At 50.2% G+C, this 14,092-nt stretch overlaps 1 protein-coding gene across 1 annotated transcript; it reads left to right on the top strand.

The window, feature by feature from the left end:
- Positions 1 to 730: 730 nt before the first annotated feature.
- On the top strand, positions 731 to 13,823 carry CD8B (CD8 subunit beta; the record flags this gene model as incomplete). Its single annotated transcript, XM_079721374.1, has 5 exons — positions 731 to 773; positions 3,934 to 4,293; positions 7,584 to 7,673; positions 12,140 to 12,229; positions 13,783 to 13,823. The coding sequence occupies 5 exons, from the start codon at positions 731 to 733 to the stop codon at positions 13,821 to 13,823; spliced, it is 624 nt and encodes a 207-aa protein (XP_079577500.1).
- Positions 13,824 to 14,092: the final 269 nt, after the last annotated feature.

Genomic DNA, 14,092 nt, shown 5'->3' with positions numbered 1-14,092 from the left:
ACACACACACACACACACTCACACACAGCTTCAAAGTGGGCGGGCATCTTTGTTGATCTTCTGCTAACTCCCCATTTCAGTGTTATTTTAACAGAAATTACACACTGGGTGGGGGCGTGGTGGAGAGAGCATCCTAATCTTCTCAGCTCTTCTGGACTCTGAAGGTCAAGGTCTGGCTTTGCCCCCGGCCCAGGCTGGCTCCCCAGCTCACCTTCCTCAGCGTCAGACTACGTGTCACTGTCAGTTAACTTTCCTTCACCCTCACAACTGTGTGCCCTTGAGGGAAGGGCCTGGGTCTTGGTGACTTCAGGTCCAGCTGGCCCTGGAGTGCACAGGAGGCTGTCAATAACCACTCAGAAAGGAAGGAAGTGACCGGAGTTAGGGTCCTGCTCCACGACCACTCCCGTGGGACCCTCCTGAGCATCCTCACTTCTCTGAGCCTCAGCTGCCTCATCCGGGGTCACATGGAGTGCAGATCCTGTTCTGACCTCCCAGGGCAGGAGGCGATCACACACGTGCGATTGCTTGGAGACGCAGCCAAGACCTTTGAAATGCGGGGAGGATGAGGGCAGAGACCTCGCCATCCTCTCACCAGACTCCCGCCTCTCTCCCCCGCCAGGTCCCTCCCTCCCTGCTACCCGCTCCGCCCTCCCCCAGCTGCCCCGCCAGGTCCCAGCCCAGACCGTCTTCGCCGAGCCCCGCCAGGACCAGATGTCCCGGGCGCGCCAAGATGCAGCCGCGGCTCTGGCTTCTTGTCGCCGCGCAGCTGGCAGGTAAGGCGGGGGGACCCTGGGGCGCGCGGGGCCGGAGCGGGTGGGCTTCGCTGGACCCGGGAAGAGCCTGAGCCGTGGAGTTTGGGGAAACTGTCCCCGTAGGATGCCCAGCCCAGAGCCCGGAGCTGCGGTGGCGCCCGGGAGGCGACCGGCAGGCACAGTCCCTGGGGGTGGAAAACCTCCCCAGGGAGCTCATGACCCCAGGGCTCCCGGGAGCCTCAGTGCCCCAAAGCCTGAACCTAGAAGGGGAGACAGGAAGAGAGGAGGGAGAGAGGAAGGAGGAGGGAGGGTTGAAGGAGATGGGAAGGAAGAAAAGAGAGAACGGAGGTCCAGAGGGGAAGGGGAAATGCCCTTGTCCAGGTCTGGCCGAGACGTGCCCCCAGGAAGGGGCCAGGGGCCTAATTCTGGCTTTGGTGCACCGGCGCTTGGCCCAGGGTTCTGTAGACATATTTTTATTACTTCCGGGGAAGTATCTGTAGCACAATCCGCCAAATACCAGGCTGTTGCCACTTCTCAGGCAGGAGTGTCAGGGTACCCCCTGAGGGTCCCCAGTTTCCCGAATACTCCCTGGGCGTGGGTGTTGTAGGCAGTGTGGCTCCCCGGACAAGCAGCGATGGAGTTCGAATGTTGGGGTTAGAATACAGCAGACAGTCCGTCCCTCTGGCCAAGCCCATCAGTCTGTTTTTTAGAAGAAACATCTCCACACCCCAAGCTGCCCACTAACCTGTGGTTGATTTGCTGTCTTGTTCAAGAAGTCCAAAGCTGATCCTCCTGCCAGGGTGATAAGGCCTGCCTGCCTGGGCTTTGACCTAATGAACTCAACGACATCTCAAGTAGAAGCTAGTCTAGGCCATTCAAAGCTACTAGTGTTACTGTGGGTCATTTTAGAAACAGCAGGTCCCTCTGAGAGTGGAGTCACGGGGGGACTGAGACCATCAAAAGAATCAAATGAGACCATGTGTGTGGTAAGGCCTGGCTCTGGGTCCGGTGTTCAGACTGGACTCAGCCACAGCCGGGGGTTCAGCCTCCAGGGGCTGAAAAGCAAGTGGGCATGAGAGAGACCAGGGTGTGTCTCAGCCAGGAAGTCTTCAAGTCAGGACGCAGGAGAGGATCGTACACAGAGCCCAAGGCCCCTCTGACCCCTCTCCACTCTGGGCTTTCTTGGTAGAGCTTCTGGAATCTTATTTGCAGTCCCACTACGTGCACATGAGCCCATGATGTGGATCCGGGTTTCCTCAATTCAAGGAGTGGCTCAAAGCTCAGGTTCTGGGGCCCCAGACCTGAGTTTGAATCTGGATCCACCACAAAAAGGCTGTGTGACCTTAAGCAGCCTCTGTTATAAGGTTAAGCAGCGGTGTTAACCTTCCTGAGCCTCTGTTTCCTCATGTGTAAAATGGTATGTTTCCTCCCAAAAGATTTGGTGAGGATTAAACAAAATAATGTACGCACCATATTCAGTACAGTGATTCTTTATTTTTTTATTATTTTTTTTATTTTTGGCCAAGCCACGCAGCATGCAGGATCTTAGTTCCCTGATCAGGGATCGAACCTGTGCCCCCAGCAGTGGAAGAGAGGAGTACTACCCACTGGACCGCCAGGGAATTCCCTGTCGATTCTTACTATCTCCCCCAGGAGGTCAATGATCCCACACAATGAAGAATCTCTACTCTGCTAAAAAGGCAGTATGGCTTTTGGGGAGAAGAGAGAAGGCCCAGCAATCACCTGGGTCCCAGGTACCCTTTCATTCTCAGTGCGAGCAGAGGCTCAGAGCCATCTGAGTGTGAGGGGAGTCCAAAAGTTTAAGTTCATTTCTTCAGTGTTAGAGAAGGTCACTCTGGGGCCAGGGAGCCTGAGCCCCAAGTACAGGCAGGATTGTGAATGTGGGCCACGACCTCAGAAAGCCTTGGGTACACACACACACACACACACACACACACACACACACTCTGTGGCCTCCTCTGCCCAGCCAGGTCTGTGTCTTCTCTGGACCTTGTTGCTCCTGGGTCTCTGCCCTGGTCTGCAGTCTCCTCTGCCCCGCAGCTAAAATGAAAGCTTTGCCGGGTCAGATTCAGTTTGTTGGACTTGGCCATGAAGGACCCATTCTAATCCTCTCCTTACGATTTCATTTGCTACCAGTAACAACCCCTGAGATGTGAGACACACAGGCAGTGATTTACCCACATAGAGCACTTTCCACTTGGCAGTGCTTTTTTGGACATTCTAAGCCTCAGAAGCAGGCAGGACAGCAACAGCAAGCCGCCCTCCTTTTATAGGAGGAGACAGGCTCCACGACTCGCCTGAGGTCCCACAACTGGCATGAGGCACAGACGGGGTTCAAGGCCAGGTCTGTGTGTTCTGCTCTAGTTTTCTTGAACAATCCCCTACCTGCAGGGGCATCCCATCTGAGACTGAAATGAACTCCCAGCGCCACGTCTGGGGTGTCTGTCCTTCCACTCGGGAATGGGGATCCAGAGACCGGTTGATTACGGGCTTGGGGAGTAATGGGCTAGAATTGTGCCTACCAGGGGAGAGTGAGTTCCTCTTGCTGGTTGTCACTGTCCAGAAACGGTGGCTGGCCCTCTTTTGGGTTGGCCAGACCGGCCATGTGCTCTGCCGGTGATTCTGAGCTCCTCTCTGAGCTTGCCCTGGGTCTCCTGCAGCTGCTTGGAGCCTTTTGAAGGTCTACGTAGAGCGGCAGCAGGACAAGGTGAAAGGTAACCAGCTTTGACTTCAGACTGAATCCTTGAGTTTGACTCCTGGGCACTTACTAGCTGTAAGCAGGACTTTGAATAAGTCATGTCATGCCTTAGTTCCTCATCTGTGAAATGGGAATAAAAATCCCAAAGTAAGTCTGAGCCATGATTGAGGTAATTTATGCAAAGAGCCAGGCATAAACATGCAGTCAACAAGGGGCGCTCTCTCCCCTGTCGCCTTTGTCAGACTGGCATCATTAACACCGGCCTGATGGATGATCGCATGGGGGATGGGGTGCTCGAGCTCTGAGTCCTGGGGCTGCATTTCACACAGCATTTTCCCAGGCCCTGCAACTGGGCAGGCGCTCTCATAACTTCTCTCATACTTGACTACGGGTGACGCTGAGGCCCCACGAGCCTGGCCATGAAAAGGTGCTGATGGTCTCTGCTGTTTCTGCTTCTCATAGCTCTGCATGGCAGCTCTGCACTCCTGCAGACCCCTGCGTCCGTGACGGCTCAGACCAACCAGACGGTGAAGCTGTCCTGTGAAACCAAAACCTTCCCCACTAACTCTCGCATCTACTGGCTGAGGCAGCGCCAGGCCCCGAGCTCTAACAGTCACTACGAGTTCCTGGCCTTCTGGGATCTCACCAAAGGGACTGTGTACGGCAAGGAGGTAGAGCAGGAGACGCTAACTGTGCTTCGAGGTTCTTCCCGGTACAGTCTCAGCCTCCAAAGTGTGAAGCCTTCCGACAGCGGCGTCTACTTCTGCATGATGGTTGGGAACCCCGACCTGACCTTTGGGAAGGGAACTCAGCTGAGTGTGGGTAAGAATCTGGCTCAGTGCTGTAGATGAGCACTGAGCACCTACTGGGTGCCGGGTGCGTGCCAGGCCCTGGGACATCCCACTCTCAGTGAGCCCCGCCCTGCAGGAGGGAAGGACCTCCAGAAGCAACAGCATTACCCCTAATAGAAACAAAAAGTAACCCAGGGTTTCCCTGGTGGCGCAGTGGTAGAGAGTCCGCCTGCCGATGCAGGGGACACGGGTTCGTGCCCCGGTCTGGGAAGATCCCACATGCTGCGGAGCAGCTGGGCCCGTGAGCCATGGCCGCTGAGCCTGCGCGTCCGGAGCCTGTGCTCCGCAATGGGAGAGGCCGCAACAGTGAGAGGCCCGCGTACCGCTAATAAAAAAAAAAAAAAAAAAAAAAAAAAAAAAGTAACCCAGGGCCAAGCAGGTACCAGGGTTGTACGTAGTTATTTCACTTAATGCTGTCAAGCACCCTGGGAGGCAGGTGCTGTTTGATCCCATTGTAGATAGGATGCTTAGGAGCATCGCTGCTTCTTCTGGAGACTGGGCAGCACTGTCCTTCAGCCATTCTAAGTTCACCTGAGGCTGTGACTGGATTGGGCCGAGTCCCCAGACCTGCTAGTGGTCTCAGAAATCCCCTCCCAGTGTGCACACGGAAAGAATGAGCATTGGGACGCAGAGCTTGAACCCACGCCCAGCGTTGCAAGGAGTGAGGAGGCTGGATCCCAGACCCAGCTGCAAATTCTGCTGCAAATTTACCCAGTGCCTGTGGGCAGGTCGCTCCCCTCCCTGGGCCTCAGTTTTCCCATCTGTATTGTGGGGCTGCTAAGGGCCTCCATGACTCCCTCCAGCCCTTAGAAACTGCAATTCCTCAGGAGTTAAGTCATCATGTCCAGTAGAAATATGTTTCGAGACACAGATGTAATTTAAGATTTTCTAATAGCCACGTTCAAAAAAATCAAAAGAAACAAGTAAAATTAATTTAAATAATATATTGTATTTAACCCAGTGTATCAGTGATATTATTATTTCAATGTGTAATCAGTATACAAATTATTACTGAAATATTTTACATTCGCTTTTCATACTAAGTGCTCGATATTTATGTGTACAGCACATCTCGGGTCAGACTGGCCGCGTTTCAAGTGCTTTGTAGCACACGTGGCAGGTGGCTGCCATATTGGATGGTGAGGGTTAAACTATCAAGGGTGTGAAGGAATCCTCAAAGGCCCCTCCCCAGGTTAGCCCATGGCCAAGGCCAATGCCCAGTGGGCCTCCCACTGTCTTGCTTCCCACTCACCTGGGATCTTTTCAGGCTGGGGGCACTGAGAGTGACAAGGGGACCCCCAGGAATTAGACCACTCAGCATGGGAGGTGCAGGCATAGCGACATGATCAGGAAGACACAAACCAGAGTGATGCCCTCGTCACATGTCACCAACCTCGGGTCTTACATCAGGAGGTAGGGAATGTAGGGAGAGCTCTCCTGACAAGAAGCCGAGGCATCCCTGGAGGGGTGGGTGTCAAATGATTCTTGTATTGAAAATTGGGCTTTTGTGAGTTTGGGGTTTTGGTTTGATTTATTGGTTTTGTCTCTCTAAGCCTCACACTGCCCACTCATGAGATTTCAGGGTCTAGGAAAGGTGGATGGTGAAATAAGCAAAACTGGTTTTCAGAAGATTCCCGCCATGTGTACCACCACCCGCTCACCCCTGGCTTTGATCTTCCCAAACCCCTCTCACTGCCTGGCTCCCCGGAATGGCAGTCCCTCCCCAAAACACGTGCTGGCAACCGTATCATCTCCGCAGGGTACGGGTATTCAGAGTCAAAGCCTGCCCTCCTGCCAGAAGGTCAGTACATTTTAAAGGAGGAAGCCTGGATGGTAGAGAAAGTATTTGGGGGAAGATGGACCTTTTTCAGGCCCCTCAAGACACCATGGGCTCAAAACTCCTGCCCCTTTCTAAGAGGAGAGAAGTGGGGAGAACTGGGTGTGGCGGAGTAGTATCAGGAAGAATCAAGGGGACCTGCCTCTGGGCAAGAAGACATTGAAATAGTCTCCCCCACAAACCCCCCATCCGTCCCCAGGCCACTGTGCCCAGGCAGAGCTGCCCCCTCGCAGGCTCACCACTGCCCACTGGGAGCCTCTGTGCCTCCACGTGTAGGAAGTAGGGGAATGAATACTTCCAAGGCAGTGCAGACTAAAGGGGGTAATGGAAGGTCCAGACACCGCAGCAGAGGGCCGAGCTCCTCCCAGGCTTTCAGAGCAAGAGACTGAAGCTGTTTTCCCCTTTTACAAGAGTCCCTCAGCGCTCTGATGACCTGATGTGCTTAACGTTTTGTCAAAACGCATTTGCTCTCGAAGCAGTGTGCGGGGTGAGAGCCTAGGACACACATCTTTTGGCTCAGATGCCGGCCCTGCCGTTTCGTGGCTCTTGAACTCTGAGCAAGTGATTTATTTCAACCTTCTGAGCCTAGGCTTCTTCGGAGATAAGATGGGGAAAATAGTGCCAGTCCCCAGAGCTGTTGGGTTCAATAAGCTTAAGCTGACACTCTTGGCATGGGCACTAGCCCGAGGTGGGAGCTTGGTAAGGGTTAATTCTGGTTAGCTGGCTCTTCTAGAAACTTCATGGAGCAGGCAGAGTGGGGCACGTTTTCTCTACTGCTCATGGCTCAGGGCAGTGAGCGTCTGAAGTGTCCACATTTTATATGGAAGCTACCGGGCCCAAACATTGGCTGCTCCTCCCTTTGCCCTTGACTCTAGAATTCAAGTTCATGGTGTCACCCGATTCCCTCTACCATTTTGCAGAAAATCATTTCAGTGAAATGTCTTTGCCCAACCCTCAGAGGCAGGGGTTGGATTCAGCGGCGCCCGGTGTCCCCCTCCCTTAGCACCTCCGAGCCTCCGGTGTCTCCCTTCGCCCTGTGGGCTTGTCCCTCTGCCCTGTCCCAACACTTCAGCACGTGACACCGGATTAAAAAGGGGGAAACGGAGGCACAGAAAAGTGATAGGACTTGCCCCAAGTCACGCAGTGGTTAATCAGGGGTTCTGGGGCTCTTTTCACATCTGGGTGGCTCCAGAGCCCCCCTCTCCAGGACACCAAACAGACCCCCATCCCTAGGCCTTCAGATTCATCTGAGAGTTGGGGAAGTAGATCAAAAATCCCAGTGATCGGTGACCTTCAAGCCCCATAGCAGCCTAGGGAACACGGAGAGGGACTCTAGTACCTGGATATAAGATTTGCAGTTGTAAGTTTTATCTCTGAATCCACCTGCTGTTTACCTGGCTGAAACACGTGTCTTGCTTTTGTAGTTGATGTCCCTCCCACCACTCCGCAGCCCACCAAGAAGACGTCTCCCAAGAAGAAGGTGTTCCGGTGCCCAAACCTGGTGACCCTGAAGGGTGAGTTCTCCCAGACCCCTGGATTCTTAGGAGGACAGCAGACACCCTCCCTCCCTCCATCCCTCCCTCCTGTCATTCCTTCCCTCCTTCCTCAAGCCCTTCCCAAGTGTGGACTCCAGCCTGTTTCTCTAGCCCTGAGCTGGGGTCTGAAAGGGAGCTGAGTGTGACAGCAGTGCTATCCTCCAGCAGCTCACACTCTAGTGGGAGACACACTCCCAAATCATCACAGGACAAAACTTAATGAAGGATACATCCAACCAAAACTTGTTCCTAGCAAGATTAAAAAGTAGAAACCACTCAAATGTCTACCACCTGATAAATGGATTAACAAAATGTGGACTCTCAATACAATGGAATATTATTTAGCCATAATCAAGAGTGAAGTACTGATATGCTACCACATGGATGAATCTTGAAAATATTTTGCAACGGAAGAAGCCAGTCATAAAAGACCATATATTATATGATCCCCTTGATATGAAATGTCCACAATATGACATTCCTTGAAGACAGAAAGTAGATTAGTGGTTGCCTAAGGCTGGGGGGTTGGGGAAGGAATGGGGGAACACAGCTAATGGGCACAGGATTTCTTTTGGAGGGGATTAAAATGTTTGAAATTAGATTGTGGCGATAGTTGCACAACTCTGTGAATATAACAAAAACCATTAGATTATACAATTTAAACAGGTGAACTTTACAATATATAAATTATATCTTAATAGAGCTGTTAACAAACAAAAAACTCAACCCAAAGGACCAGCACTTTGGGACTGACATATACACACTACTATATATAAAATAGATAACTAATAAGAACCTACTGTATAACATAGGGAACTCTTCTCAATACTCTGTAATGATCTATATGGAAAAAGAATCTAAAAACTAGTAGATATATGCCTATTATAACTGATACACTTTACGGTACAGCAGAAAGTAACACAACATTGCAAATCAACTAGACTCCAATAAAAAGTAATGAAAAAAGACAAAGGACCAGCACTTTAACCTTCCCCAGTTTTGATGCCTAATAGAAGACCTAGCACACAGTGTGTGCTTCATATATGTTTACTAATGAGTAAACCAACTCACTGCTCTGTGCTACAAGCACCAGACACCGTAGCTGAGTACACACGCACACACATGCACACACACACTTGCCTTGAACCCATCAGCCAAATGTGTTTCTGGAAAAACACTGACCTCTGTCCCCCAAAAGTTACTGATGACAAAAAGAAAGTGCCACCTGCTCCCACCCATAGGACAAACCACAAGCAGCCATACCAGGGCTGCCTCATGCTACTGGTGTTGCTTTGTCTTAAATATTTATATAAAGTATCAGAAAGAGTCTGGGGGGAGGCATCTAGCAGGATCCAGGGCATGGGAGAGGGAAGCTGTCACATGAGTTCACAGTAAAAAGCAAATCAGAACCCATGTACAGAAGGACAGAGTCTTAGGGAAGAGACAGTATGAGTTCTTTGTATAAAGTATGCCCCCCAACTTTGCCTAAAGGATTTCAGGCAGGGTATAACCCAAAAAAGGACACAAAAAAGGACACAAAAGTGCCTCCAAGACAGTAGAGGCACTAAGATGAGGATGCAAAACCTGGGTCTGTGCCCTGGCTCTGGAGGAACCAAAAAACCCAGTGAAGCAAAGAGTAGACCCCAAGTCACGTGGCACCACTAACACCCCTCCTCCCACCATAATAATATAAAGAAACAACCCAGGCATCAAAGCCTTCATCCTGGCGCTAAATTCTAGAAAAAAATCTGCTCTGTTCATTCTTATGTAAAGACCGCTGCACGATAGTGAATTCAGTAGCACTTTATAAATGATGGAAAAATGGTCTTCAGATTTTTTGCATCATTTCTGATACCAACCCTCAGTAAAATCCCAGGGTAAAATGCAATTCCAACATTAGTAGGTTATTAAGAATAACCAGGATGTGTGTGAAGGTGGCCAAGTTGGGGGGAGGGGCGTCAAGGGGATTAGGTGGAGGTTGTATTGGGGGTGGGGACCATGAGGAAGTGTAGCCTAGTGGTAAGTTAGCCAGGCCTAGGTCTGAATCCCTGTCTGCCGCTGCTTATACTGTGCGACCTTAGGCTAGCTATTCAGTCTGTCTGAACCTCAGTTTCTTTCACCTGTCAAGTGGGAATGCTCACCTGGCTGCAGTCAAGGCAGGATAAAATGCGATACTATACACAAGGCGCCCAGCTTGGCGGGGCACCTAGACAGAGCTCAAAGCTTGTTATCATGAAAGAAACCCACAGGCCGCCATGGGGAGGGGTCTGCTCCCCTTGAGACAAGCTGGGGAGGTGCTAGGGGACAATTTCTAAAGTGCTGTGACAGGAACAGTGTGGTGAGATACAGATCTCAGGAGACCCCAAGACCCGAGCGAGGCAAAGAAGGTGGGGCTGAGTGTCACTGGTGTGTCTCTGGCCACTGGCTCCCTGCCCAAGCAGGCTTTTCGCCACCTTTACTAGAAGCGGCAGTTTTCCTGGTAGGTGATCATGTTTCACGGAGGACCCGAGGACCGGTAGCTGTTTCTCGGCCTCTAGTTCAGGTCATAGCTCAGGAGGCCTCCCCTGACCCCTCTTCCCTATCCCTGCAGCCTGTGTCCACCTCCCTTACTTAAAACTTTATCCAGGCATAATTTGCATGTCATAAAATTCACCCATTTTAAGCGCATGACTCAATGATTTTTAGTAAATTTACCGAGTTATACAACCATCACCACGATCTAGTTTTAGAACATTTCCATCAAACTGTCAGATCCCTTGTGCCTGTTTATAGCTAATCTCTGTTCCCACCCCAGCCCCTGGCAACCACTAATCTACATTCTGTTGCTATAGATTTCCCTCTTCTGAACATTTCATACAAATGGAGTCATAGAATATGTGGTCTTTCATGTCTGGTTTCTTTCACTTCACACCATGCTTCTGAGGTTCCCCCAGGTCAGGAGAACATGGGGGAGATGAGAGGGAGGCAGACAGAAACCCTCACACATCAGAGGTGGGAAGGACTTCCAAGGGCCTCTCAGCCAACCTTCCTCTGCACGTGGCACCACGCAGCCTTGGTGACGGCAGGCTCCCTCCCTCGGAGCAGCCCACTCCATCCCTTCTGCCACCTCTCCTGCCCTTAAGCTGTCACGATGGGACTGGCAGGGGCTGTAGAACTCGGGGCATCTGGGTCCAAATCCTGGCCCTGCCTTTTAGTATCCAGGTGACCTAGGGCATGTAATTGAACTTCTCTGAATCTTGGTTTTTCTGAACTGAAAAATGAGAGATAAAAATGACAGTAATACCTTCCTTCCTCACAAGATGGAAGTCTGTAGTTAGTACTATACTTGGCACATAGCAGGTCTTCAGGAAACCTTCTCACCTTTCCCTGACATCGAAAACTCTTTCTAATTTTTTTAACCTTGAGCCCAAATCTGCAGCCTTTCCCTTTTCACCCATGGGTCCAGATTCTGCTCCCCAGCTACAGCCATAAGGACACGAAGGGTGCCAGAGAAGGATTTGGGGCATCGATGATATAAACTCTGCTGTTTACATAGCATACAAAATGGGCAAAGGAACAAATAGCCAACTGATAGAAGAAAAGTCATACGAGGCCAATATATGAAAATAGGCTGAAATTGACAAGTGGTGAATTGAAGTGAAATATCATTTTTCACCCACTGGACTGGCAAAAACTAAAAACTTCGATAATGTCAAGGGTCGGCAGGGTGCACCACTGGTGATTAGGAATGGAATTCACTGCAGCCTCTTTGGAAGGCATTTCACAGTATCTGTTATAATTGAAAATGGATATAGTCTATGGTTAGTAGTTCTCATTTACAGTATCTGCCTCCGGCAGGCTCCTGCATAAGGAAAGAAATGTACCTGGATGTTTTCTGCAGAGGTATTGTAAAACACAGGGAACAAACAAAACGCCTGTTTAAAAAAAAGAATGTGCTGGCACGTTTAAGTGAAGAAAAAAAGAAATCCTGGTTGCAGAACAATTTGTACTATATAAGCCTCTGTGTTTTTAAAAGCTATATGGGATGTATCTATGTAAATTATGTATGTGTGCATGCAAATTAGCAACGGCAGTTACTTCTGTGAAGGAGCGCCAAGGGGCATTCTAACCATATACTTAAACCTTTTACAGTGAAAATATATTCAGGTATTTCTTCTGAAATTGAAGGTTTTAAAAATAAATAAGAAAACTCCCATTACCAGGCATGCAAATTGTCTATCTCACTGGAACCTACATAGCTCCTGAGTTTATTAATTTTTAAAATTTGCACGTGGGCCATGAAATTTTATATATGAAATGATCTCAGTGTGTTTAAAGAGCCTAGAAAGAAGACTGGAAGGAACTATGTGAACAGCGGTATTCTGTGGGAGGTGGGGCTTCCGGTTGATTTTTCCCTCTTTGTATTCATCTGCACATCTCAACTAGTTAATGTGTGTGTTTTCCAGGCCCGTCCTGTGCCCCCCTCATTGTCGGCCTACTGGTGGCTGCCGTCCTTGTCCTGCTGGTGGCCTTGGGCGTGGCCATTCACCTACACTGTAAGTTGTGCCCTCCTGGGTCGTCATGGCGACCCCTTTTGCTGTTGGAGGTGTCCCTGCGGGTCCTTCCTTCTCTAGGGAAGCAGGGCGGATGGCAGCCTGTTGGAAGTTTGTCCCTCCAACCCCGAACCCATGATAGTTCCAAGAAGCGGTTCTTGGCCTGAGGCCAAGCTTCAGGGATCAGAGAACACCCTGTCTCTGGAGTCAGGCAAACTTGGATTTGAATCTGACTCTGCTGATTCCTGATCTAGTGAGCTTGGGCATATGCCCTGGCCTCCCTGAGCCTCAGCTGCCTCACCCCAGCTAACCATGTTACCTACTTCCCAGGGCTGCTTTTGTAAAGTCCCACCCAAGTGCCCGGCTCGGGGCATGGGCTCAGTAATCAGGAACACCCGTGAGCAATTGGGTTGGAAGCAGTGCACAGAGATTGCGGTAGGGTTTGGGTTATGTTCCCAGAAGCTAGAAATCCTCTCCTCTGTGAGGCTGTGGGGAAACTCAGAGATGGCTGCTGTACCCCGTCACTTCAGAGGTGGGATCACCTCCTTCTTCGGCCCCCCCTGGCAGCTTCAGGGGAGGCCCACACAGCTGGCCAAGAACCCAGAGCCCCAGACTCTAGCCCTGACTCTTTTGCTCACCTGTGCCACCTTGTGCAAGTCACTTACCCTCTCTGGGCTTCTGTAAAATGGGACAGGGTGGCCCACAAGGATGTGGACTAGATCAGTGGCTCTTTCATAGGTCACAGACCCCTTTGAACATATGATGACAATATGGACCCTCTCTGCAGAGAAATGCACCATGTGCACATTTTTGCATACAATTGCCGCCCCCCCAAAAAGGGATCCATTTATTCCATTCTAAAAACCATTAGAGTTCAGTGGTCTGCAGACTTTTTTGATCAAGGACCTCATCAGTAAAAAAGTCTTTTAATTATAAACCCTAACTTCAATTAGCTGTATTTATTTATTTAATAAATTATGTATGTATATATTTAATACATAATTATAACTATATTTATATTCTTAAATGATTAATATTTATGCTAGCTGTGTTTATTTAATAGTCTATGTATGTTATTAAATGTGCTTCAGAAATAAAAAGGATGAGACAAACATGTAAATAGACATGCTCATCTTTCCTTCCTTCGTCCCAGGGGGAGATCTTGCACTTCCCCAGAATACACACGCTCTGCTTTAAGACCACCTGCCTGTACAACCTCTGCTTCCTGACCTGCTGTGAAGGGCAAGGTGGCGCATTTAAGGGCACACAGACCGCCACTTACTAGCGACGTGACTTTGGGCAAGTCATTCAGTAACACACTCACTGTCTACGTCAGCTTCCCCATATGCAAAACGGAGATAGTAAGGGTACCAGCTCTTAGGTTTGCCATGAGCAGTAAGGGAGTTAAAACCCATGAGGTGTCTGGAGCAGAACCTGGCACCAAGGAAGTGGCCCGAGGTGTCAGCTGCCCCTCTCTTCGCCCTCCTCCCTCTCTGGGGCTCGGTGTCAGTGGCTCACAGCCCATGCCAACCAGCGGTCTTGTTTTCTCCTTCCAGGCCTGCAGAGGAGAGCTCGGCTTCACCTCCTGAAACAGTAAGTGGTTGGGGCCTTGGGAAATTGCCTGGGCCGCAGCCCTGGGTGTGGCCCTGGCTTCCTCAGCCCCTGCTGCTGCCCACAGCCTCCAACTGCGAGAGCCCCAGACAGACACCACCTTCAAAACAATCACACACTGTGTAAATAGATGCGCTCATGGATTTCAGGCAAAGAGAGAACCTAAGCAAACAGAATACCGATTAGTCATCTAAGTATATGTCAAGTATGGTAAGATTTAGCTCTTAGAAGCAATTATACTCCAATAAAGTTGTA

This window comes from Hyperoodon ampullatus, assembly GCF_949752795.1.
Source record: "Hyperoodon ampullatus genome assembly, chromosome: 15".
In the NCBI taxonomy this organism is placed as follows: domain Eukaryota; kingdom Metazoa; phylum Chordata; class Mammalia; order Artiodactyla; family Ziphiidae; genus Hyperoodon; species Hyperoodon ampullatus.
This window is presented reverse-complemented; position numbering and strand designations above follow the sequence as displayed.